At 34.9% G+C, this 27,361-nt stretch overlaps 1 protein-coding gene across 1 annotated transcript in view; it reads left to right on the top strand.

Moving 5' to 3' along the window:
* PIGM (phosphatidylinositol glycan anchor biosynthesis class M) overlaps nt 1-26,996 on the top strand; it is a 40,069-nt gene extending 13,073 nt beyond the window's left edge. The window contains exon 2 of the mRNA XM_074262291.1: nt 26,271-26,996. Within this exon, the coding sequence (XP_074118392.1) occupies nt 26,271-26,321 (51 nt within the window). The 3' untranslated portion in view covers nt 26,322-26,996. The remainder of the gene's footprint in view (nt 1-26,270) is intronic.
* Nucleotides 26,997-27,361: the final 365 nt, after the last annotated feature.

The raw sequence follows: 27,361 nt of genomic DNA, 5'->3' as shown, positions 1-27,361 counted from the left end.
TACAGTCCTCATGGAGAACAATGGACAAAACATTTTAATTTAGCACTTAATATAAATACTGGGGATACAAAGAGAACCCCAAAAAAACCCTACCACCACTACCACCAAAATGTCCACATTTTAGGGAACTCAGGATGGTCACAATCTACACAGCAAGTATTAATGTTAGGAGATATGGATTGGCTAATTGGATGGCCTAGTTACTCATTAGATTTTCATGTGACCAGTTGGAGGAATGTTTTAAAATATTTTTGGCTAGGTCTATGTTTGAGGAAACTGAAGCTGGAGGATAGATATACAATAGGGTACAAACCCAAGTCTCCTGTCTCCAAACACTGTGCTTTTCCTGCTACACTTTGTTCTTTATTTAAAGATGTAACCTCCTGTTTTTACCTCCCTATTAAGTCATAAAGTTTCAGAAATAGTAAGAATTGGGGGCCATCTAATCCAGTCTATAGTGAAACAAAAAAAAAATCTCTTACAACATAGCAGAGAAGTTAAGTACTCAGTCTTTGCTGGAAGACCTCCAATTAGGAGCAACTCACTACTTCTCAGGGCAACTCATTCGATTTATGGACAACACTAACTATTAAGGTGCTTTTTACTTTTTTTTTTATCAGGCTAAAATTTACCTTTCTGAAACTCCTACTCATTCACTCCTATGTTAATTCTGGAGCCAAGAGGAGCAATAGTTTTTTTGTATAAGGCAGATCCAAAAATACTGAAAGAGAGCAATCATGCCCCTGGAAAGAAGTTTGTATACTTTAAAGCATCATATAAATGTCAGTTATTGTTGTTATTGTCTTTAGGCTTAACAACTCTTTCTCAAATAATTTATCACACAACAGTTTCTAGTCCTCTCACCATAATAGTTACTATCCCCTGGCGGCTCCACCCTCATCCACATCCCTGGCTAGATAGATACTAATTTGTCAAAATTCTTTCTTAGTTTAGTTCATGAAGCTGAACAGAATGCAGCAGAAGTGGTTTGATGGGGATTGATTCTGTCATTTGGAATTTTGGCATCTGGGGCAAGAATAAAAAAAATAAGTTCAGTTAACCACAAAGAAAAAAAGACTGTGGGAGGCTGAAAAGGTGAAAATACTTTGGTTCTCCAAACAGTTCAATTCCACTGTCAGGACCACTATCAGGATGGAACTTACCTGATAATGGGGTCATAGCTCACAACCTGAGAGCTTCCAAGTTTAGTGAAGTATTCTTACTAGTTTTTAGGTGGCTGACAGGATGAAAGTACTGCCAAAATGCAAATGGTATTCTTTCAATTGCACAATCATTCTGTTTTTGAGCCCTCTATATTTTGGCACCCTGGAGCAAAGCTCTGACTAATCTACCCTATGTTGCACTTTGAGCGGGAAAGAAAGCAGTGGGTTATCAATTCTCTCATTCTGAACATTATGCCTCAATTAAAAAGGTTTTTAAGATTAAGATTTTTAAAAAATCTATTGTCACTTTATTAGCTTTTATTAAACTTATAATTCACTAAAACTCACAGATCTTTTTTCACACAAATTATCTGATCATTTTTTCCCTTTATTGTATGCTTTTGCAATCTATTTTTAAATAGAAGGGTAGGTATTTCATCTTAATAAATTTAGACCATCAGACTCTCAAAACTTTTGGGGATTCAAATATATTATGTATTTTATAATATATTAGTTATTCTTCCCAGCTTAGCTTCACTTGCAAATTTGATGATTATGTCATATGTGCCTTCATCCATGTCATTGATAAGAATGTCAAATAGCATAAATTAAATAAAGATCCCTGAGGTATTGCATTAGAGAGCTATCTTGAGGTTGACATCAATCTTAAAAAAAAAAATTGAGTTTATTGGTTCACCTATTTCCAACTCTACCTAGTAACACTATAATCTAATACACATATATTCATCTTGTTCACAAAAGATATCACAAGAGACTATCAAGTGGCTTGCTAAAATGTAAATATTTTTCTCATCTATTAGTCCTACATATTACCCTTTTCCTTTCTGTAAAATTGCAAATTACCATCACTTAATAAATTCTAAAATGTTGCCAGAAACTGAAGTTAGGCTCATCAGCCTTTAAACTTCTTTTTGGCGTTTTGAGATATTGTTGGATTGAGGGAAACAGAGGGATATTCCATCACTGTGTTGGAGATTAGAAAGGAAGAATGAAGGGAAATAAAAAGCTTAGAAACTACAGCTTATTTGGAACTTGATAAGAGTCAGGTAATGATCTAAAAGAGAGTGTGTGTCTGAAAATTTGAATAACTATTATATTTCATAACTGGCCCAAGAAGGATAATGGAGTAAGAAGAGAGCTCTGTAGGCTTATAACTTGGTTGCTAGTATTTTCCCTTCTTCTTCCCACTCTACTCTCAAACCCTTACACAGCACAAATTAGCAAAGAGTGAACTATGATGAAAGATGGGAAGAAAAATTCTGTCAGGTATGGAATATCTGAATTCTGAATTCCCTCTTATTCTTTGCTATTTAGATAAGGATTGCCCAGTCAAAGAAGTTCAGACTAACCTTGGGTATTGGGCAACATGACATCCTTTCTTGAAAACTGACAATCCCACCATGGTAAACAGATATTGGGTATACATATGTAATTATGTAAAATATTTCCATATTACTCATTTTATACAAGAAAACTCAAATAAAAGGGAAAAATTTGAGAAGGTGAAAAATAGCCTGCTTCAGTCTATATTCAAATCAATATCAGTCATTTCTTTGGAGACAGTATTCATCATCATTAGTCCTTTGGGACTGTCTTGGATCATTTTAATGCTGAGAATAACTAACTCGTTCAGTTCATCATCCAACAATATTGCTGTTACTGTGTACAATGTTTTCCAGGTTCTGTTCCCTTCATAGAACTGCTCTTCTTAGTTGGAGTTGAACAGATGGGAGTTTTGATACCATGCACAACTCAGGGTAAAACATCATATTCTGAATTGACAAAAAAGTCTCCTTTTGGCTGCCGAACTGGGCAGGGGGTTAGTAGCTCAGTGGATCTTTTAAAAGAAGCTTATTTTGATTGGGTCCCTCTTAATTGTGATTCTTCAGGTGGACTTCAGTAATGGACAGGGAACTTAGATCCTCCTCTTTTCTGGTATCCTGGTTAGGCCACTGCTATTCCCCATGCGGAATGTAGATTAAACTAGGCAGATTTAAATTGGTGAACCCTTTAAAACAGAGTCCTAGCTAGAAAATGTCTCCTCTTCGTAAAGGTCCCCTGAGCAGCCAATAAGGGGACTCTGTCATAACAGAGTTTTTAAAAGCCCTGTAGCCCTGAATCATATGTGGCAAGAGGCCAGCACCATAGTTCCCATGTGATCATTGTAATTAAGAATGGCAGCTTGTAAGCCCTCGTTAAAATTGATTAATTGATTTGGGAAGAACAGATTTCAAAAGGTTCAAGGGGAGGACATATAGAATCCCATGGTCTAAAATTCTGAAAGGGAAGTCATCTCAGCAGGGTTAGGAAAGGCTTAAGAATGGAAATCTGTAAACACAAAAAGAAACAAATCTGATGAAGAAGCAAAAGAGTTTGCTAAAGGGACAAGTGTGGATACTTGGGGAGTCAAAAGAATTGCAAAACCTCAGTAGACTTCTTCAGTGGTAACCTTGTCCTCCAAAAATAAAAGATCTCTAGTGAGGGGAATTTGCCTCTTGAGATACTTTCCACTTTGGAATAACTACTTTTAGCAAAGTATTTTTCTTTTCTCAAGTCTCAATTTGCCTTTTTGAAACACCTATTATTCCCAGCTTTTTCCTCTGGGGAAAAGCAGAACAAGTCTAATCTAATTTCTTTTCCATATGACAGCCCTTTAAATACTTGGAGACAGCTATCATATCTTTCTCTAAGTGTTCTCTTCTTCAGGCTAAACACCCCCAGTTCCTTTAGTCGATCCTTATATTGCACAAACTCAAGGGCCTTTATAATCTTTGTCTTTTTTCTGGGTAGACACATTTTTACACATTTTTCCAATTATGGATTGATCAATGTAGAGCACAGTGAATTATCATGATTTCCCTAGTTCTGCCACTATGCTTCCCAAAGTCACATTATCTTGTCATATACCTCTATTGACTCACATTGGAAGGCAGAAATTTTTTGCTAGGTAGAAAGAATAGCTAAACCGAGGCTTTTTTGCCATCTTTACCCATTTTATGTCTCTGAGACTTTCATGGAATGTTGTCAGAGGTGTTATGTTGGAGACTTGAAAGGCATTTCCTCATGATCATTTCATCTAATTTCTTTGCAGTTATGCTAAGTGGAACTGTTATTATGTTATTATAAGAATGTTATGCTGGGATCAGGGAATGAATTAAGAAGATGTTCCATGTTGTTCTAATTTTCTTATTAAATCTCTATGTCTAGACCATGTAAGCATTTTCACCTTATATCGGTAAGTGACGTGAAATATTGATCCATGCCCAGTTTCTGCCATGCTGTTTTCCAGTTTTTCCCAATTTTTAAAATCAAATAATGAATTCTTATACTATGATAATAAGCCACTTGAATGGTTCACAATAACAAAATAGGATCAGGGCTTTCAGGAATGTCTTAAATTTGTGTAGAAGGGCTTTCTATTGCCCCTTAGATGTCTTCATGCAACCCCACAAGCTGACATTTTTTTATTTCAAAGGACTTAGGTTTCCAAAAGGCATGCCCAAAGCTCCCCACAGGAAAAATATTGCCACCTTCTGTCTTCCTAATATGGTAGTGGGCACAATACTTCTCACAATCTCAAGAGCATCCATTTGTATGGATAACCCATTTACTTGAAAAACTGAAGCTGCTCCAATCACCTGCTCAAATTTCATCAAATGGTTGATCTGCCCAGTCAGCTAAAACTTGAGGCCATCATTTAGAGCTTTGCCCAAAAGGAAAAATCTAATTGTACTCAAAGTAGTTTTTTGGGGTGAAGAAGAGGATCACACAAAGAGGACATAAATCCTATTGACTAAATTCATTTCTTTAAAATATTTCACCTGTTTTCTTACTCTAATTCTAAAAGCAGTTATGGAGGGAATTCATCTTTGTGGGATCAAGGATATAGAATTTTCCATTTTAACCATCAAAAAATGGAGAATAAGAAATCTCATTCTGGTATCTCTTAACTGGTTTGGTTGCTTTACAGGACCAAATACCCTGTAATCTTTCCAGATAATAGAACACTGAAATGGACAAAACCCTTATTTCCCCCCATTAGTTAACATACTCATGACTATTCTTCTAATGATTCATTAGCTTGAGATTTTAAAATATCCTAAAGTCTTCCAAATTCCTTGATTGTGAAAGCCCACCAACCTCAAGACTTCCCTGAAGGAGGACATGATTTCCCAAGGGATGATAATATGTGGTGGGGATAGTGAGGTAGATCCAAATTTTACTTTACTTTAGTAATTTAGTAATTTAATTAGATACCTAATCTCACCAAGAATTGACATTTTCCAGTAAAATCACTACATTAGATATACTTCCTATTTGCAGCCTATTGGTTCCTATATTCTATCCTATATATACTACATCCTTTGCACTGTCACTTTCACTCATGCCTACTGAATCTAGGTTATCTATAAATTTTTTCTGCCTTTTGAGCACAGTACCTAAAATTTGGAAACATTCACCTCTACCTCCAATTGCCAAATATGAAAACATTATTTTTATTTTCTTACAGTGATGATCGTTTTCTAATTAATAAAAACCAGGAAATATCGAACTTTGCTGTACTTCGTCTTCTCAAGCTCTGTAAACATTTTTTTGGCCAACCTTTGGGTCAATATAAGTTCCTTCATCTACTGAGAAGTTTCCCCATATGCCTCTAACTATGCTGCAGCAACAGAATATCAGTGTCCTGTATTTGGCCATTCTATCACCTGAGGAGGCTTCTTTCTTTTGAGCCATTTTTAATCCTACTTCAACATAGAAATTAGTCCTGACATTATGTTAATTTGGCGAACACCAAATATCTGAGGCATTACTTAGCTTAGGACCCCGTTCAGTGATTCAGATTTGGGATTAGAATTCAATGAGACCCTGGCCAATCATAAAATGAAACAAAAAGTTTTATTCAGAATAAGATTTTAAGAAATACAATTCCTAGTTGAACTCAAAACTTTATCTTGCTCTAGCCTCAACATCTGCAATGCTAAGTTGAAAAGGGGAATGGGAATTCCACTAAATCTCTCACACCAATGCCCCAACATGTTTTATGCCTCAGGCAAGAAAGAGGCCAAACCCAGGATGATGTCAAAGAATAGTCTTTTTGTCTTTCTTGAGGAAAAACTCTAACATCAAATAAGTGCAATTCCTACCACACTTTTTCACTTAGGAATAGCTTTGCCAAAAATTATGACAATCTAAATTTCCTTTGTAGTACTACCTGTTGCTTCTAGTTTTACTTTTTAGGGCCAAACAAGACAATTCTAATCCTTTTAGAGACTTGAGCTGGTAAATGCTTCGCAACTCACTCTTTGGGGGAAAATTGTTTACATGACATGATTTGAAATTTAATCTTAATTAAGATTTTCTGCAGTCTATATAATCAACAATAAATCAATCCCTGAAGTTTGCTAATTTCCAAGATATAAATACTGACACTGAAAATGTGTCAATTGGCTCAAAGGATGCTCAAAGAGATGTCTCTTGTACATCCCTAGCAGAGCGTCTGTTTTCTCAAGGAGGATTAATTGGAGATAATTCAGTGAAGATATGGGGAAGGTGTGGGATGGAAAGGAGAAACATATCACATATCTGAATACTCATGTAGAAGAGGTTTATATTTGCACTGCTTGGCTCCAGAGGGTAAACTTAGAAACAATATGTGAAAATTGCAGATTTACTCTTCATCTAAGAGAAAACTTCTTAATAATTAAGACCTAAGAACGGATTAAGATAATGGGTTCCTTTTTACTAAAGCTCTTTGAATTGTAGACTGGATAGCATATATTACAGGAGGAATTCCTGTTTTAGGTCAGAGTATTTGGCCTCTTAGGCACTGTCCAACTTTGGGGATACTTTTAGTTATTGGAATTCTGAACACCAGAGGGCACCATATAGCCATTCACAAGGCTGACAAATCTAATGAGACTTTGAGACAAGTGAATTATGGTTAGGGAAAAAGTTGGGAAATCTATAAAGGTGGTGTCAGTGTTCTTATAAGAAGAGTCCCCTAACTACCCTGGATATGGCAGTGCTGGAAAACAAGAGTAGAGAAATGTGGGACTCTGGAGAATAAGAAGTCCCAACCATGGCACCCTGTATCAGTTGGGACAGCCTTTCCAGAATCTGAGCTAGAAGGCAAACTAGGAAGCCATTAGCTAAATCCTTACTTGAACAAGAATCAGATACAAGTGATTTCTTGAGGGGGAGGAGAGAGAATCTTCTGCCTCCTAAGGTAGACTCTATTTTGATGTAACTCTTAATTGGATATTTTTTCTTCTATCTAGCAGGGTGGGCTTTAAGAGTTAGCATGGTATGGTAGAAAACATGATGGATTTTGATTTGGAGGACCCAAGTTCTGATTATAACTCTTAACTTTTTCTGGGAATTAGTTCACTTGTAACAGGAGAGGGTTAGTCTAGGTGGCCACATTAGGGGTGTTCTGGTAAATGTCTAGGGCTCAGTTCTCTGGATGGGGGGAAAATGTATACTTTTTGACACTTAAATCTCTATCACTTTCTTAAGTCTATGTAATCTACAAAATAAATCAAGCCCTAATTTTATCTCTTTGCCAATTTTTGAAGTATAAAACACAATGAAAATTTTAATCTGCTTTCCAGTGAAATAGTTCTAAATCTATGAGCCTGTGACAAATTAAAAATGTGTCTCTGCAAATACTATCCCCCCATTGATTCTGGTACTCTGAGGCCCAGATGATCAAATTCTTCTGTATAATAGGTTCAGATATTTGGAGACAGCTATGATGTCTCACTTTGATCTTCTCTAAGCTAAACATCCTTCAGTTCTCTTAGCTGATATATAATCTACTAGAATATTTCAGAGTTAAAATGAGTTTAGCAGCTACCTGGTCCAATTGATATCTGAACAAAATTCCACTCAAAAATGTACTCAATTAGTTACCTAGCCTTTGTGTAAAGGCCTAGTGTGAGGGTCAGTTAGCTAATATTAAAATGTGTTCATTTGTCCCAAGGATTCTGATAGAGAATTGGTAAAGCAAAGCAAGCAAGAAAAAAAAAGTTTATGCTTTCAAGAGGCTTTCAGTCTAAGGGGGGAGCCAGGTGATAAAATAACTAAAAATGCCAGGCCTGGAGTTAGGATCTGAATTCAAATCCACGCTGATACTTACCAGTACAACCCTAGAGAACGTATTTCTCTTTGCCTCAGTTTCCTCATCAGTGTAATAGGGATAATACCACCTGTCTGCCATGTTGTTGTGAGGATCAAATGAGCTCATAATTATAAAGCGCTTAGTACAATGCCTAGAACATATTAAATGTTATATGCAAACTATATACAGGATAAATTGATTAATTCTGTAAGAGGTTAAAGTATTGATGTAAGACCCAAAATTACTTCTTGCAGGAGTCAGAATTTTAGCTGCTTCTTGAAGCCAAAAGGTAGAAATGAGAAGGAAAATTCCCAGGCATTGATAGCCAGTGAAAACTCTGGGGGTCAGGAGTTGAGTGTTGTGACAAGGAGAATAGGGTCAACAGATCACATAGTACATGGTTTGGAGTGGTAAGGGATTAGGGAGTAAGAAGACAGAAAAAGGGGCAATATATGAAGGCCTTTGAAAGAGGATTTGGAGCCATCTGAATTTAATGACTGGAAGAACAAAGGGAGGAAAATAAGTCAAGTTTTTTATTATATAGGATGACAAGGGAAAGGATGCATGCAGAAAAAATTAAAAACACTGATTAAGTCTGCTTACTCAGATGACCTACATCCTTGGGTACTAAAATAATTGATATAAGTGATTTGAGGTATTTCCAGGTATTTTGAAGATCATGGAAAACAGGGAAGATTCTATAGGACAAGACATGTATTTTCCTAAATTTCAAAAAAGGGGAGAAAAAAGACTGCAAGCTGTAGTGAGCAATAATATATAAATTGTATATTATATCAGTTATACAAATCATATATAAATTCCTGAGAAAATTCTGGAATATAGATGGTTAGTGATCATCTATAGATGGTCACAAAAAAATCTGCATGATTTCTTCAGGAACAAGTCCGGCCAAACAAATCTTTTTAAAAAGTTACATCAGGGATGAAATCTTTTACATGTAGCCTGAATTATCCATTTTGCTATTTTCATCCATTTTTCTTAGTTCTAACTTCTGGGACTAAGCAGGAAGTCTTACTCCTCTATGAAATGACAATTCTTAAAATACTTGATTCTAAGATTGTGGACAAATCCTTATGTATTGGGAGTGGGGAGTGGAGAGGAACAGATTATCTAATTTAGGAGAAGCCATCACTCTTTCAAAATTGTAGGCAGGATGTGTCATACAATTGCAGATGGACATAGTTTATTCATTTGGGGGTACAATGTCTCCCTTGCCTACCTCTTTGGGAGATCTACCTTGATAGTCTGGTCTGCTTTGAGCTCCCCTCCATCTTTAAATTTAACTTGCTGGTCATAAGATTGTTCTTTTTGTTGCCAAGGAAACATCACTGGAGGTGGGTATCATGTGGACTCTGTTCAATAAAATTCCTCTCAATTATCTTTTCCTAAATTCTCAAATTGCTGGATATTCTGACCTGTCCATTGACATTTAGGAGGTTTATAGGATGTGAGAAACTTCTTGGTATAATATCTCTTCCCCCAAAGGACTTTGGGTCCAAAACAGTGGGTCAGGACCCAAATGTGTAAGTTTCTCTCTGGCTCATTGTTTCTTCCTGAAATTGTTCCAGGAAAATCTCCCATTGTAGTTTAAGTATAATTTATGTCTTTAGGCTTCTTCTGCTATTGCTTTTTTTTGAAAGGCAATTGAGTCACTGGTGGCTTTCTAGTGGCTTTCTGTTACCTCCCTATGATCAAATATAAACTTTTCCATTTGACATTTAAAGCTCTTTTGCAACCTGTTTCCAATCAACATTTATGTATTTGTTAATGCAGTACTCTGCATTATAGACTCAAGTCTACCAGAAACTTCTATTTGTGTGGTTTAACATTAATATTCAAGCATTTTTATTGCCACACAGCTAGTTAAATGTTGCATTTGATGTCAGATTTGAACTCAGGTTCACCTGATTCCAGGGCCATCTACTGCTCCATCTAGCTGCTCTTTTAGGCTTCTTCAAATGTGAGAAACATTTCTCATGTAGGTACTCAGAACATATAGTTAGTTGGATCACCTTAATGTCATTCCACCAAAAATGTCTAAGATGATATGAACTCTTGGAACTATCATTAGCAAATAATAGAAACATACAAAGAAAGTATAATAATTAAGAAGTCCTCTTTAACTCCACAAAAGTTATCTCAAGATTTGAATTCTTTTGAAAGTAGTTTACCACACATTAACTACTAAAGTTACTAAACCTTGGTATTTCTACCTTCATAACATCTTTCCCATCTGGATTCTTCTCTTTGCTCATACATCCACCCTAATTCAGATACAATTCACTTCTCCAGCTAGTGCAATAACTTCTTAAATGGTCTCTTCAAGTTTCTCCTCACTTTGATTTGTCACCCAGCTATCAAACTGATTTTTTTAAAGCATAGGTCGGATGTCATTTGCTTATTTAGTAAATTCTAGTGGCTTTCTGTTACCTCCCTATGATCAAATATAAACTTTTCCATTTGACATTTAAAGCTCTTTTGCAACCTGTTTCCAATCAACATTTATGTATTTCTGTTAATGCAGTACTCTGCATTATAGACTCAAGTCTACCAGAAACTTCTATTTGTGTGGTTTAACATTAATTTAATATTCAAGCATTTTTATCTTTGGGGAAAAGAGAGATGTCCAAACTGGCATAGTCTCCCATGCCTTCCAACATGACTCACTGATTTTAGGTAACATTTTTGGGATTCTTTAATGAGAAAAATCATTCTATGCAAAAATACAGGAAGTTTACATTCTAAAAGTTTAAATTATCAATATCTTCCCCCTACCTGGGAGAAATTGAGCATCTTTTCTAAATGAGAGATGATAATTGACTTGAACTGGAATATAGAAAGTGATGCAGTTGATGTATTAAAAAGCTGGCTGGAGACTCAAATATCTTGAAAAGTAGCCAAAAGACTATGTATATTGATGAGCTGTCTGGGATCAAGGTGGTCTGGATTAAAAGTAATTGGAACTTTTTGTTTCTGGTCATTTGTACAATTGATAGTCTGATCCATTTATTCATAGCTATGACAAAATGGATATTTGAAATCCATAAACTGAAAATAAGACCATGTAGACTATTTGATTTTTAATGCTATTTTATACCATACAGACACTTAAACCTATTTTTTCACCATTTAAATAAAATGAATATAGATTAAATCCTCATACAAGAGTTATTAAATTTTATCCTTATCACAAAGCAAAACATATGAACCATATTCAATAAATAGCACATAGTAAAATGGCACACCATATTTTGTGGTTACTTTCATATACTTTGGAGCAAGCAGAATATTGTCAGAGCAATTTTTTTACATTTCAAAGGTTTCCAAATTCTATTACCTCAAAAAGTATAGTTATAATGCTCATCTAGAGAGTGTACTTGCTATCATCTGTTCAGCAAAACACACAAGAAAATTGTGTTAAATATAAAAATATTATCAAGTACTTCATTCTTTCAAAGTTTTGCACACATTGCAACTGGATGGTTGTAAAGGTTAGAAAATTTGTTGATAGCTTATTCCAAGCCAAAACTCTGGCATTATTACAGAGAACTTATGAATCAACTTGTCTCCCTGGGAATTTGAAGTCTTACACATCACTATGGACTGCTTAGTCCCACATGCCCCTTCCTACTGTTCCTGAGTCAAGACCCAGACTTCTCCAATGGGGCCATTAAGTATTTAGAAGGTACATTGTGGGTGGCTGCTCTTCCAAGTTGAGAACCTCTAGGCATAACTCCACTGACACAGGTCATAAAGAATTCTCGATTCCTTGATCTGTAGGGCCAACATTGATGAGTGAGGTCATCGTGTATAGCTCACAGCTGGTAATTCAAGAAATTCTGGACCTTAAAGCATTCATTCTTACTGGAATGTTTCAGCTCATTAGTGAGGAGAAGAGTTCTCATGATGTTACCATGCACAGAACTGATGTGGACCTCTCTCAGACTTGTAGTGGATTCAATAGTTTCCTGTCATAAGGACAGTAGCTTTTCTAACTGTACCAGCTAGTGGTTTCTAAGCCTTTACATACATTCCAGACTGAATAGCAGTGTTTTGTTCTAACATAAAAGTATGCAATTAAATCTTATCTGGTGCCAGTCTAGTCAGGTCTAATCAAACTGTCTCAGAAAACTGGGATGTAACATATTGGTAAAAAGTCCTCTTAAAATCTATAGTATAGCATGTATAACCATTTACCCTCTTATAAAATCCTATTATAATGAGATAGCTTTTTTGATCTCATATTGCTCAAATCACCAGTACTAGGCTCTATTTCTTTACAAAATACAGTGACATTATAAAGAAAAGCACGGACACCAATGGTTCCAATTTATAAATAAGCAATTACACATATTTTTGTTATTCTGGGATGCACAGTTATCATCTTGAAGGGTACATTTCTGTCCACCAACATAGAAAGTGTCAAATAAAGGTAATAATTTCAGTTGGTTCCTCTACATAACATATTTCACATTCCCAAGTGAACCTTTCATAGTTCCTTCCAAAAAGGCGTCCATCAGTCTTGGTAGTTGGTAAACACACTATCACAAGATTCAGTCTCTCTGTTCTGGAGTGGCACATCTTTTCTAGACGCTAGACAGGTTATTAGTATAATCACTCTGTTTCAATTCTGTAGGAGCGTAAGGTCATTTATTATTGAATATGTGGATCTCTTTTTTGAAGAATCTGGCTTTTAGCAGCCATTTGTTGGTTAACAGTAATATAGTTCCAGAAGTCTTTCAGAATTTCCTTTGGCGACTTCTTTAGCAGAAAGGGGAAAGGGAAGAGGAAACAAATATTTCCCACTATGTGCTGGGCATTGTACTTAGTTAGCACTTTACAAATATCTCATTTGATTCTCACAATAACTCTGTGAAGTAGGTGCTATTATTAATCATCCTATTTTACAGTTGAGAAAATTGAGGCAAACAGAAATTAAATGACTTGTCTGGTGTCACATAGCTAATAAGTGTTTTAAGGACAGATTTACCCTGAGGTCTTCCTGACTCCAGTCCCAATGTAAGATAAGCTTCAATTTATTCTAAAATCATATGTACAACAACAATCATACATTCATCATTATGGCACTTAGGAGAGAACCAACTTAAATGATAAAAGAAAAAGATCCATCACATATTCTCTCTTTGAATTGATAACTAATATTCACATGGTTACTTTCACATTTACAAAATACTTTATATGTACCTAATTTCATTTGATCTTCACACTATTTCTAGGAAGGAGATGCTATTATTATCTTTTTTATAGATAAGGAAACTGAACCTAAAAGATTAAGTGATTTGCTCAGACTCACACAGACAATAAGTGTCTATAAATAAGGTCTCCAAGCCCAGTGTGTCCTAAGCCTTTCTGTCTTGATGTTGTTTCCTATTATCTCCCTGACAGATATAATATTAACATTTTAAAGAAAGAATATTTGTGTTGCAAAATAATATCAAATACTCAGTTAACATCAACTTCTCTCTTTGCTCTTATGCATCATCTTTGGCATTAAAGGGAGATGATTATTTTTAGACAAAACAAGTCTTATAGAAGAGCAAGGTCTTCTGGATAGGTTAAAGAAGCTAAATAAGAAGGTTAGGTCTTAATTGTTCTGTATGAGGTCGGAAAAGGCTATAGATCTTGGATATAGACCTCATCCTAGATCTTCTTTTCCTAAATTGATTAGCCATTCACAAAGAAAAAAAATCCCTCATCATAAACATTATGTAGATGATTTTCAAACTTGGGTCTCTAGGCTGAATTTTCCGTTTTCCTTTTTTGATTTTCCTGAACTCAGTTCTCCAGCAAAAAGGTTGCTGAATTTTAAATTATTTTTAAATTTTTTAATTTAAAATTTATCTTAATTTAAATTTAAATTTAATTTAATTTGATTTTAAATTATCTTAATTCATAAATCAATCATAGCATTCTGATCAAGGACATCACCTCATGTTAAATGAATTACAATATCATTGCAAAATCAACACTTCTATATGATATTTTCCAAACTTATAAACATTTAACACGAACACAAAACTATTTCATGGACTTAAACACAGGATTACATTTAAGGAGATATGTTAACTCAGTATTTCAAGCAATGGAAATGGCCTGCATCAGTGAGAAGGAATCTGCAGGCAATTTGACTGGGACTATTCTCAAGAGTCATAAATACCCACATAATACAAAAATAGGGTAATTTGAATAGGCTATAGGAAGATGTTTGAATTTCTAAAGAACAATTTACCAAATTTATCATTAAGTACAATATAAGCAGTCCATCTCATGTTGAAATTACTTCTAAATATTATCAATTCTTTCCATTTTATTTCAAGCTATGCTATCAGCATTTCCATCTTTCTTCTCAAAGTCTATTATTTACCAAATTCAAAAGGACATTTTTAAAAAGCACATAAGGTACATATAAGTCATCATTCAATTAAGAGCCTTGATTTGTATTTGTTCTAATTCATTTATCAGCCATAGTATTTTGATCGAGAATCTATCCTCCTAAAGTTTCAAGTGAATTATAGTAGTTAACTGTAGCAAAATCAACAGCACCTTTTTGTAATAATTTCCAAAATCACAATGTAAGATACTTATAAACATGACACTAACGGAAAATATACTAACATAAAACAATCTGGCAGACTCAAAAGATAAATACAAAACATCGCTTGATAATATAATTAGCCTGGTAGAATGCATCTCTAAACAACACACATGGGAAAAATCTACTAATTTGGCATTTTATGTTGATTGCATTCAGGAACCAGTGTAGAGTCATGACTTTTTTTTAATTTAGTTTTTCTCAAATTAATTTTTCTCCCTCTCCCTCTCCCACTTCCCATAGAAAGAAGAAAAACCCTTTGTAGGAAATATATGACCAAAAAAAGAAAATTCCCACATTGGTCAAGTAAAATATATATACCTCATTCTGCCCTTTAAGTCAATCTCGTATCTGTTGGAAGTGAATAATATATATTAGTCTTTTGGAATTGTGGTTGGTCATTGTATTGATCAGAGTTTTTAAGTCTTTCACAGTTCTTTATCTTTACACTATTATATAAAATTATTTTTCTGGTTTTTCTCTCAACTCTGAATCAGTTCATAAGAGTCTTCCCAGGCTTGTCTAAAAACCACCCCCTTTGTCAATTCTTATGGCATAATGAAGTTTCATTTCATTCATATTTATTCAGTTTTTCCCTAATTGCTTACTAATCCTTTAGTTTCCTGGTGTTATTTTCCTCATTACAAAAAGAGTTGATAAATTTTTGTACATATAATTTTCCTCCTTCTAAACAACTTAGGAACTCTTGGAGCATAACTACAAATTGTTTTCCAAAATTACTGGATTAGTTCATAGTTTTGCCAACAATACATTAAAATGATTGTTTTTCCTATAGCCCTTTCAACACTTGACTTGTCAATTTTTGTCAGTGTAAGGGGGAACCTCAGGGTTACTTTGTGTTTCTCTAATAGTAATTTGGGAGTATTTTTTTCATGTGGCTACTAGAGCTTTCAAAAATTGTTTATTCATATTCTCTGACCACCAATTGGGTAATATATTTTTATTAGTACTCTGACTTGAAAATAGGATCTTTATCATATCAAAGAAACCTTCTGCAAATTTTTTTCCCACTTTCTCTTCCAAGCTTAACTGAATTTCATTTAAACCCCCTTTTTAAGTTTTCAATTTTAAAATATTGTGAAAATACACCTCTCCCTTCCACCCTTTCTGCCATTGAAAAAGAATCTTTGTAAAAAGCAAATTCTCTGTGACCCCCTCATCTTTCAAAAATGTCTCAATGTCTGATTCCATCACCTCTGTCAGAGGTTGAATTGTTTTATTTCATCACAAATGCTCTGGAATTATCTTAAGTTTTATACCTTCTACTTAGAAGAGGGGTAATGATAGAGGACTGCACTCAGCACAAGTATTCTAGGTTTGCTGCAATCTGCTTTGGCTCTCCTGCCCCTCTCTCGGTTCAGAGCCCCAAACTCCCTTTTCCCCTTTTCATGTAGTGTGAAATTTCTGCATCCAACTTGTATGCATGTGTTTGTGTGTGAATTCTTCCCTCCTTTGACTAGTTCAGGGGAGAGGGTTGAGAGTCATCTATTCTAGTTCAGGGGAGAGGGTTGAGAGTCATCTATTCCCTGACCCTTTCCTCTTATGTAGTATTATTCCTGCACCCAGATTATGTATAAATTTTTCCCACACTTCTTCCCCCACCCAGTGCATACACCTCTCCCTTTCCTTTTTTCAAGATCTAAACTCATTTTCAGTCCCTCTGTTTTATCACATTTTTCTATGATCCCTGATTATTGTAGGGGTTCTGAGAGGACACATCAACTCATGTTAGAATGCAAACAATCCTTGTTTAGTTCCTTATTACTGTTCCCGAATATTGATCTCATGGTTTTTTTTTCTGGACAGAAGTCTATGTTAATATTTCAAAGTTTCACATAGCTCTAGGCTTTTCACCAGGAACATTTGTAAGTTCTCTTATTTCAATTAAAGGTCCAATGCAGTGAAATTATTCTCAGGTTTTCTGAGTTAGTCTTGGTTGTAAGCCTACATCTTTTCAGAGTATGGAACATATTCCAAGCTTTCTACTTCTTTATAGTGATTGCTGTCAAGTCTTGTGTGATTCTGACTGACTTATATATTTGAATTCTTTGGCAATTTGTATTCTTTGACTATTAGAATGAGTATTTTTAAATTTTTTTAAATTTTGCCCTGTGATTCTAAAAGATCTGGGTAGTTTTCTTTTTATGCTTTCTTAAAATATATTGCCTTGGCTCATTTTTTAATCACAATTTTCAGAAAGTTGAATGCTTAAATTATGTCTTGATCAGATTTCCATGTCGTAACTTTTATAGAAGCTTAAATTTTAGTCTTTTGACTTTAATATTTCTTTGTCTTGGGGAGAGATTAACATCTTGTCCAGTCAAGCTTTCAAGATGTCAAGATTGGGTACCATTGTACCAAGATGTTAATTCTATTTCCAACTTATTCTTCCATAGCTCTCTTTCCCACCCCCACCCCCAATTTCCTCCTCTAGCACTTTCATTTCTTTTCCAACTGTTTTCTCTAGTGCTCTTATTTTGTTTTAATTCTGAAAAAAAAACATTTGCTTTGTTTCTTTCATGAATTATATAGTTGAACTTGTGCCCAAGCTGTGTTTTTCTTTCAGGATTGCTTTGTAGATTTTTGGGAGGAATCATTCTCTTCTGGATTTGTGTCTTTGGCCACTGTCATCATAATAGCTTTTTATGGTAGATTTCTCCTTTGGGCGGGGGGTTATTTGCTCATTTCTTGACGTCAAATTTCATGTTTGGATTAGATTCTGTATACTTCTGATGGATATGGATGAGCAGTATTTGGTTCTGTTGTGCATTTTCTTGATCCTGCTGCTTCTTGGCAATTAAGTAGTATATATATATATATATATATATATATATATATATATATATATATATATATATATATATATATATATATATATATATATACTACTTAATGGCTGTCTTTAGGTGATCCTCCTCAGTCTGCATTAGATCTGTGGCCCAACACAAAAGAGTAAATTACAAAACTACCAGTTGGCATCAGGTGCTACTTCCTGGACAAATTCAGTCCCCTCTCTGTCAGATCTGTGACCTCTTCTTGCTTTGGTACACAGCAGGCCCTCCTCAGATAATCTTTCTTATGCCAAAGTGGGTTAAAAAAATTACCTACAATTTTAAAAAATTTTCCAAATAGAACTCAGTGTGGTACATTTTCTAAATCTATACTGTGTAGTTGGGGAAAGTTTGGTCCAACTTCTTCCTTTTACTCTTCAACAGAGATCACTTTTACTCACACAGCCACAAAGATGTAGCACAAATATTTGACATTCAGAGTACAGATTAAAATGCTGTGAATGATAATTGAGCGTTCCTTTCAATTTATCAGACCTAACATAAATTTAAACCTTAAAAATGATTAATTTTTTAAAAACCTGCTACATGGTTCCAGATACTTTTCCACAAGCACAGGAAATTCTCTAGAGATCAGCTATCTCAATACTAACTCGATCTTCCCAAGGATGAAATAAGCATTTCTCCAAGTTGAGTTCAGAGCTTTATAAGCATGGCAACCTTTACTATTTTGTTCTCTTATTTCATTGAAGATTTAAAAACTTCCTTAAATTCTATGTAATGCTTTCCAAAATCATGGCCTTTTCTTTTATCTTTGTCTTTCCTTCTTCCCCTTTCACCTCATCTCCCAAGATACATTGCTCCTGGCTAGAGATTCTGCAACCTTTTGGGGAACCAGAAACTGAAGCCACTCATCTGGATTTGAGATGAGTTTAATACTTCTACAAGGAGAGTTTTATTTTTAGATTTTTATTTTAATTTTAACGCTTTTATACATTTTTTCTTGTCTTTTAACTGAACTTGAAGTTTACATTCTGTGTTGACTATAATTCCTATTTTAATTACTGATTTATCCATAATGCTTTCCAAATCTTTATATATTGTTTGTTTCTAAGGATCATATATTTTAAAATCTTATTCTTATTAAATTCAAATTATTTCCAATTTTTTTCAAGTCCAGTTTCCTTAAGTCTCTCCTTTGCAAATTAGCTCAATTTTCTTATACCTCTCAAGTCTATTTCAAAGCTTTGTTTTTAGGTGATCAGAGCTGAGACTTCTAGATTTAATGGCATTTTCTTATTTGATCATGCAAAGAACTTACAATTTGGTTTCTTAGGAACTTATAAATGATTATGTTTTAGTTCCCTTAGGATAATTTTGCTTCTAATTTACAAAACAATTTTTTGCCATATCATCCAGAAGTTCACAATAATCAGGCAAATCAAAATTTTAAAATGAAAATTCTTTTTCCTTCAAATAACTTGCCTATTACTTATTCAAGATGATTTAAGTAAAATAAAATTTAAAAGAATACTTGCTAGATTTTTCTTGAGTACCATGCTTTGAAACAAACAAAAGCAACTTTTTTTCTTTCTTTTTTGAAGTTTGCTGGAGAGAAAATCTTTACATTGGTTTTAGGTCTGTTTAAAGACTGACCACCTTTTTAATGACCTTTTTACTAAACAAATATTAACACAGACTTAAAGAAAATATGTGAAATATTTCTTTTGCTAACATTCATTTTACATAACCAAAAGTTTACAGAGTGAACCCTTAAATTAGATTAAACAAAGATCCTTTAAAAGTAACTTTAGACAAATAATTTCGGCCAAGAATTGACATGTTTTATTTCTCTAGTGAGTGAGATATAAATGCTAGCTTTTCTGGGGACAAGGACATTTTTGTATGTTCTGTTTCTTAGAGGTTTCCCCAACTTAACCCACGTTGGACACACAGTACTGATGTTAGCTCCATAATGGAAGATCTGTTCTGAAGAGTTCATTTTCCAATAGGAGCCTAAAGCCAGCTCTACCCTAAAAAAATGGAATCTGGTCTTTGTTGTTTTCCCTCTTCATAGACATTTCTAATTACATTTCCTGTTGCAGAGGATCAGCAATCCTGATTTCAAGGAACAATTTACTTTTCAGCTAGGAGGGTTCAATAACCAATTTTGGTCAACCACGCCAAAATGACCAAAAATAACTTTTTTCTATAGGGTTCTATTAATTTTAAGATAACCACTCTTTAGGTCTTTATATCAAACACAGAACTTGGGGATAGATTAAAAAATAAACCATAAGAGTGAAAAATACCAAACTTACCACTTTTTTATTTTGTCAGTTTATAGTTCCTTTGACAGAGTGCTTTGTGGAATTATCAGAGAATCTGAGAGCAGTTAAACTTATGGAAGGACTATCAGTCTCCAGTAAACTGCTGCCCAGAATCAAGAGGGGGGTAAGAATAGCTTACCTGTCACTTAGGATCATGGGATTAGTACTTTTCCTGACTGGGCAGTCAGATTTGGTTGAAATTGGCTTAGTTACAAGAGTAGAAAAGTGATTTAGGGCTGCTAAATAAAGGATTTATACTAACACAAAGTTTACCATACACAAAATAGACATGCTCACGTTCTTCAGAACTGATATGGATAAATACTTTTTTTCTGTAGTGGATAGACTCGGCCCTTCTCTCAAATGGTTAAATTCTATGTGCCTAATCAAGGGTTAGAGGCAAGACTAGGGACATTTCTATAGTGAAAAGTTTCCTGTAAAGGTTTAAAAAGGGCCTTCCACTTCTATTTAGTCCTTCAAATAGAAGTGATCCAATTCTCTTGCTGACTTTCTATCAGGCTTAGGAATTATAATAATTGTCCAGTGCAAACTTTAAATTAAAAAAAATATATATAGTTCCTTGAATCCAGACTCATTTGCAAAAAAAAAATTAATATTAATCTAATTTCTAACCATTTATAGCTTGGAAAGAAAATGTCCAAACTACCTTAGTTCCCCATGCCTTCCAATATTACTCTCTGCCCCAAGATTTCAGACAACAATTATGGGAATTTTGAATAAGGTAGAGATCACGATAAGTAAAAATACAGTTTGGATTTATATTCCAGAATTGTTACATTTTTTCTATCCCATTCCTTCCTGGACTATTCCTGATGAGTGGCTAATGGGAGATTATAGAGAGCATCTTTTCTGAATATGAGATGGCAAAGGTGCCTCCCTTTCACTACCTCACTTGCCTACTGTTTACTTTACTTGACTGAAACATAGTATCAATTGTTTTATGGGTAGGGGAATAATGATATAAAGAATTATTTTGTTGGTTAGCATCTTTAATTCCCTAAGAAAACCCTTTTTGTTTTCTATTACCCACCTTTTCAGAGGGCTTTCTCCAGAAATTAGGAAATAGCTATTATAAGAGCTAGCATTTATATGACACTTGGATTTTTAAATCTTTTACTAATATTTTATCCCCACAATCACCTTGCAAGGTAAGTGCCATTAATATTGTCATTTCATAAGTGAAAAAAATAAGGCAATGAAAGGTTAAATGACTTTCCCAGGGTCACACAGTCACTTCATCTGTTTGCCTCAGGTTCTTCATCTATAACATAAGCTGAAGAAGGAATTTTTTGCCAAAAAAAAAAAAACCCTAAATGAGGTCATGAAGAGTTGGACTCAACTGAAATAACATTTCCAACTCTAGGCCACTGGAGCCTATCTAGACTAGTCACTATACCATCTAGAAATCCCTTTAAAAGAAAATATTTCTTACTATTTTCAGTTTTACTAAAAAAGGAAGTTTTTTTCCTTCCTTTGGAATATATCTGAGATTCAGCCCCAACTGGCCTTTTTGCTCTTCCTCATTCACAGCACTCCTCCTGCTTCTATGTCTTATATTGACTATCTCTTGTGCCTATAATGTACTTCCTCCTTCCACTTTTCAGAATACTAAATTTCCTTCAAAGCTTAGCTCAAGCTTCACCTTCTAAACGAGGTTTTCACTAATCACTCTATGGCTAGTGTCATCTCATCTCTCTAAATCACCTTTTATCTTTTTTACATTTTGTACTTATATATGTATAGTCTCTCCCTAAATCATGGTTTCTTAACATGAGGTCCTACAGACCTCCAAGGAGGTCCATCCAAAGATAATTTTCAAGGGGTCTTAATTTGGATGGGAAAAAAGTTATATATGTTCTCTAACTTATGACATAAATTTAGCATTTCCTTCAATTATTTAAAAAACATTATTCTGAGAAAGGGTAATTAGTTTTCACTAAAATGCCAAAAAGGGTCATGACATAACATGACATGAAAAACTCCTGCTAGGCAGTAAACTCCTTGAAACCAAAATCTTATTTACTTTTGTCTTTGTTTTCCCAGTACCTAGCCCAATGCCTGGCATATAAAAGATATTTAATGGAGAGGAGGAAGAGGGATAGGAATAAGCATTTATTAAGAGCCTACCTATGTACCCAGTACTGTGCTAAATACTTTAATATATAATTTGATCCTCATAACAACCCTGGAAGTAGGTGCTATTGTATTATGAGCTCAATTTTACAGTTGAAGAATGGAGGGAAACTCCTTTTTTGGAACTGTTCAATTATCCCTTCCCATTGGACATGTATTGTCTGAGTAACTTATTGTAATAATAAAGTGGTGAAAGTGCAGAACTCTTGCCCCTTTCCTCATGAAGTCATGTGGCTGATGTTTATTCTTTAAAACAGGATGCTGCTTCCAAAATGTGTGGGCAATCAATTATCTTTTCTTAGATGGTTTGTCTGATGTATGAACTCTCATACTTGATATTATTCATGAGATAACCCCCAAGGTCCTCACTGCCTAGGGAATCTCTTTTTTTGGGGGCAGAAAACTATTAGATTCTGAGTTGTCCGTGGTACTGAAATCTCTGCCCTTCCCACCACTTCCCTCCCTCCACCTCCACATCTACAGGACATTAGGGTCCAAGAGCATTGTCCATGAACCCCTCTCATGGGACATGTACTTCTATTGTCTCCAACCAGGACCTCCGGTTTTTGCCCTATTCTAAGAAAGCTGTGGACAAACTCAGGTGAATACCACAGTCTCTGCCTCCAGGCAACTGGAGTTGGTTTAAAGTGGTAGGAAGACAATGTTCAAATGCATAGGCTCCCTTTACTATGTGGTTATAAGTTACTTAGTCTTAGTTTGCACATGTCAAAAATGGGCATCATAATATCTATATTCTGATGTTCAAATGGAATAATATTCACCATGATGTTTGTCATATAGTAGCAACTTAATGTTTTTATGTATATTACTTATATATAGTGTTATGCAAATTAACTGGGACAAAGCAAAATAATTAGATTCATTGGCATATGACAAAACCTACAACTTTTTACATCTTTAAAAAAGTTTTAACAATGAATGTCCTTTTGTGCTGTCATCACATATTTGTCATGATTCAGCATTGGGTTTAAAAGATTTATCATGCTTTTAATCACACTACAGCTGCCTTTGATGATAATCCATTCTTGATTATGACCCATAAGTTTACAATGGGTCTTAAATTAGGCAAGTTCTTGAGACATTAAAGTATATTTAAGTAGATGACACAGTAGATAGAGCATTGAGTCTGGAATTAAAGAGTTCGAATCTAACTGTAAGATACCTATTAAGTTATGGGATTTCAGCAAATCACCTAACAAGTCCATTTTTCTTAGCCAAAAAGAAAGTTAAATTTCTTCAACTGTATAACAAATAATAGCATTTACCTCTCAAGAGTTATGGTGAGGATCAAGAGTTATGGTGAGAATCAAATGAAATAATGCACATAAAGCACTTGGCATATAATAGGTCCTTAATAAATGCAGAAACAAGCCCTCTAGTTGCTAGGTCTCTGAGAGTCTTTGCTAATAAGTTGGGTTTCTTTATTTTGGAGGGGGATTGTTTGTTTTTTGGAGAGTTACTATGGCTGTTTACAGCAATAGTTTTGTCAGCTCTTTCTTTCATTTTTCATGACCACACTTTCCTTTGTACTTAGGTATAACTGATCCCATTTGATTATGGGCTTGATGATCCATGGATGCATGGCTTCCCCATACTTATAAAACCCCAGCAACCTCTCTGACAGTCACTGAACTATGTTCTCTGAGAATTACAAATTTCCTAGGTTTCCTCATAATAATAGCCATGCTTAAAACCCACAGAATTAAAAATATGATAAAAATAGAAGAATTTACATATGGCACTAAATCCAGTGCCCAACTAATAGAGAAGTCAAGACAGAGATGAAGAGGGAGGGCTTTTCAAGATTGAACTTAAGGGAGCCTAGATAGAATATGTAGAGTGTAATCATAGGAATGCCACTTCCAAACCTGATTAGAGTTGTGTTCAGATTCGAAAATATTATCTTTTCTACAGCCACAAAATAGTTGAATCCTCTTGGTCTAGAGAATAGGAAAGATAAGACTGGGTGACTTTTTACACAATTCAATTCCACAAACATTTTTTAAATATCTACTGTGTACTAGTTATTGAGAACAGGACAAAAAAAACCTCATTCCTTGCCCACTAGGACAACATAACATCCTATGGAAATTCTCAAGAAAATGTCACAGTATCAGACAAGATGGTACCATAGGCTTTATAACCTACTTTTTAATTACTTTATTCTCTAATATCTGAAAACACACACACACACATCTCATGTAAATAAGCCCTGAAAAAAATCCCATTTGAGTTCTGAAGTAATAGATAAAGAAATAGATAAAAGAAATAGATGCCAGCCAAGAAAATTCAGTGACAGAAGTAAAAGATGGTAATTAATAGTGAGTTAGGACAGATCCTAACCAGGGTGGTTAAAGCAAGATTAAGGGAGAGATCAGAAGTTTCTAAATTTACTGGTTTGGTGACCAGGATAATTTTAGAATGTAATTAATGAGGTTAATTGGGTGGGGTTGATTGGGCTGGAGAGAAACTTTAGCCAAGAATGGTTCATCTCATGGGATTTAGTGAACCTCTAGGAATCTAGCAAAACCAGGATATGAGGCCGTCACTGGAATGGGGTGCTATAGTAACAGCAAGAAAGTTGAGAAAGCAAAGTAGGACCCACTGCCTGAATTCCAAGAGAGTAAGTAAACTGGGATTGTGGTTTCATGTACTTCTTTTTTGTGAAGCCAAGTTTGTCCACCATAAAGGACAAACGAAAGTCCTTATATCTTATAGGAGTTGGAATACAAAATTAATGAGTTCCAAAAAGGAGAATCCAAGCTGGAGAAACCTTCAAAATGCCCATCAGCAGCAATGTGAAGGAAAGAAAGCTAGCTATAGGAAAATAGACATTTGATTTACAATGCAGAAAAATAAGTGCTTTTTTCTGAATTAATCCTTCACTATTTGGAGGTATCCTCTCAATATTTGGAGTTATCAAGGTGGGAAAAATAGTCCCTGCAAACTGTTGCCCAGAACCCTAAACTTTGGTTATACATAGACTATATTCATTTGTTAAATTTTACCTTCTAGAAGGTTGTATACCTTAAGATTTTTTTGGTTGCTTTTGTTCTTGGGAACCTTATATTTAGATCTCTTCAAAAGAGATGCTCCTATGCAAGCATTCAAGGTAACAATGCATATCAGAAATAGCACAGCCATTTTTTTACCCCATGAAAAATGAAAAACTATATAAAGGATTCACAAGTAAATTGTACTAATCAATACACTTCTCTTTCCCTTCTTCTGTTGAGTCTCACCTTTTTCTCCCAGGAACCTCCTACAGCATTATAGAACTATCCTAAAGGCTTAAGACTTCCTCCTAGGAAAAAAAATTGAATTACCAGAGAATTGGGATTGCTAGAAAATCAATCCCCACATTCTGGTGAGTTCCATCTTCTACTTAGGGACCTACACAGGCCTTTTATTAAAAGGGCTTTTCCCACAAAAAAAGGGAGACATTTAAAATTGAGAGGCATCCCTCTTGCCACTGGAACTCACTGGCTGATTAAGTTATCCTTCAAAGTAAAAGTTTAATTTCTCTATTTTGTGACTCAGTCCATTGCTATGCCTTCAAACCTGGGGTCACAAGCTAATTCCTTGGTCTACCTCTAGATGATGAACTCCCCTAGTGGCTTTTCTCTCCATGGCTACCATCTCCCAAGGTTGAGAATTTGCATCATTGCCTGTCCAAAAACCAAGTGTTTCAGAATTATTGCCACTCCCCTTCTACCTGTGTCTCCATCTATTGACATTTCTTGGGCTTATAGGCTTTGATACTTCATCTCCACGTCTGCCATCTCTAGGACTGGTAGTTTGGGAAGCTGAATTTCATGAAGGATCTATATGTAGAAGGGTAGTCTTTACTCTTGGGACCCAAGTCTGTTCTCAGATCTTTGATCTGCCCTTTTATACTTCTAGATCTTCAGATCTCAGTTTGGCTTCCTTTTTAAGTTCAAAGAATGTGTCTTAGATCTATAATCCTCTGATCTAATGAAATCACTTCTGGTAACTTACCCAATTACTCCACAGGGATGTTCCACCCATCAAGAAGGCACAATCAGAGTTCTTCCCCCACAGTAAAAGATCTCCAAAATGGCTTTATCCCTATAATTCCACCAAGTTGGCTATTGTCTGCTGATTCATCCTATATAGAGCAAACAGAATTGAAGAAGGCAGAAGTTCCAGCTCAATGGGCTTACAGAAGAAGGGTCTGAGGGAAACCCGACTTATTGAAAGGCTTGAAGAGGTTGAAGAAAATATTCCTGAAGAACTGAAACTAGAATTTGTTGATACCTGGTGTTTGATCACCAAATGAAAACTGCCGTTTTCTCTTCCTGAGAAGAAGAATGTGAAATCGATTTGAGAGGATTATAAAAGTTTAAATCACACAGAAACACATATCAGAAGGAATATGCTTGTTATTAATAGAGTTGTGGTAATGATCTAGGAGAACTCCAAAGTAATGCCCTCACTTCCTCCACAAATTTGAAAGTTACTCCAAGGCACTCAATTGCTTTACAAATTCGAGAGATCAAGTATAGTGAGGTCCTGAATATTCATCTCACAGCCCCAATTAATCTATAGAGAACATCATCTACTATGATGAGGACTCATGGATTATTTTTATCAATTTTCCCAAAAAGAAGAATTTGCACCATTTCTTAAAATATATGACAAATAATTCTTTGATTTTGTTTAACACCAGTGATCTGTCCTGGGTATCATCAGAAAACTATATGAATTTAACATCTTATGTCATATGCATATATCTATAAACACATATGCCTTATATGTATTTGATTTGTTTTTAACATAACTTTCAGGTATCTGTAAACATGTTGCATCCCCCTAGAATGTAAGTTCCTTGAGATCAGGGACTATCTCACTTTTGTCTTTGTACCCCCAAGACCTAGCACAATGTCTGGTCCATAGTAGCTGCTTAATAAATACTTCCTAATGGATGGATATTTGTTTTGCTTTTAATCCTGTTCTTGTACAAATCACAGACTTGAAATGCATGTCTTTGTAAAACAGGACTGATTATGGTATCTAAAGTATAAAATAATCCTAATTTGTACATCTGATGTTACTTTCCTGCTCAGAAATTTTCAAGGGCTTCC

Source organism: Sminthopsis crassicaudata, chromosome 4 (genome assembly GCF_048593235.1).
Source record: "Sminthopsis crassicaudata isolate SCR6 chromosome 4, ASM4859323v1, whole genome shotgun sequence".
Classification (NCBI taxonomy): Eukaryota; Metazoa; Chordata; class Mammalia; order Dasyuromorphia; family Dasyuridae; genus Sminthopsis; species Sminthopsis crassicaudata.
Note: the sequence above shows the minus strand (reverse complement) of the source record. Positions and strands in the feature narration are given on the sequence as shown.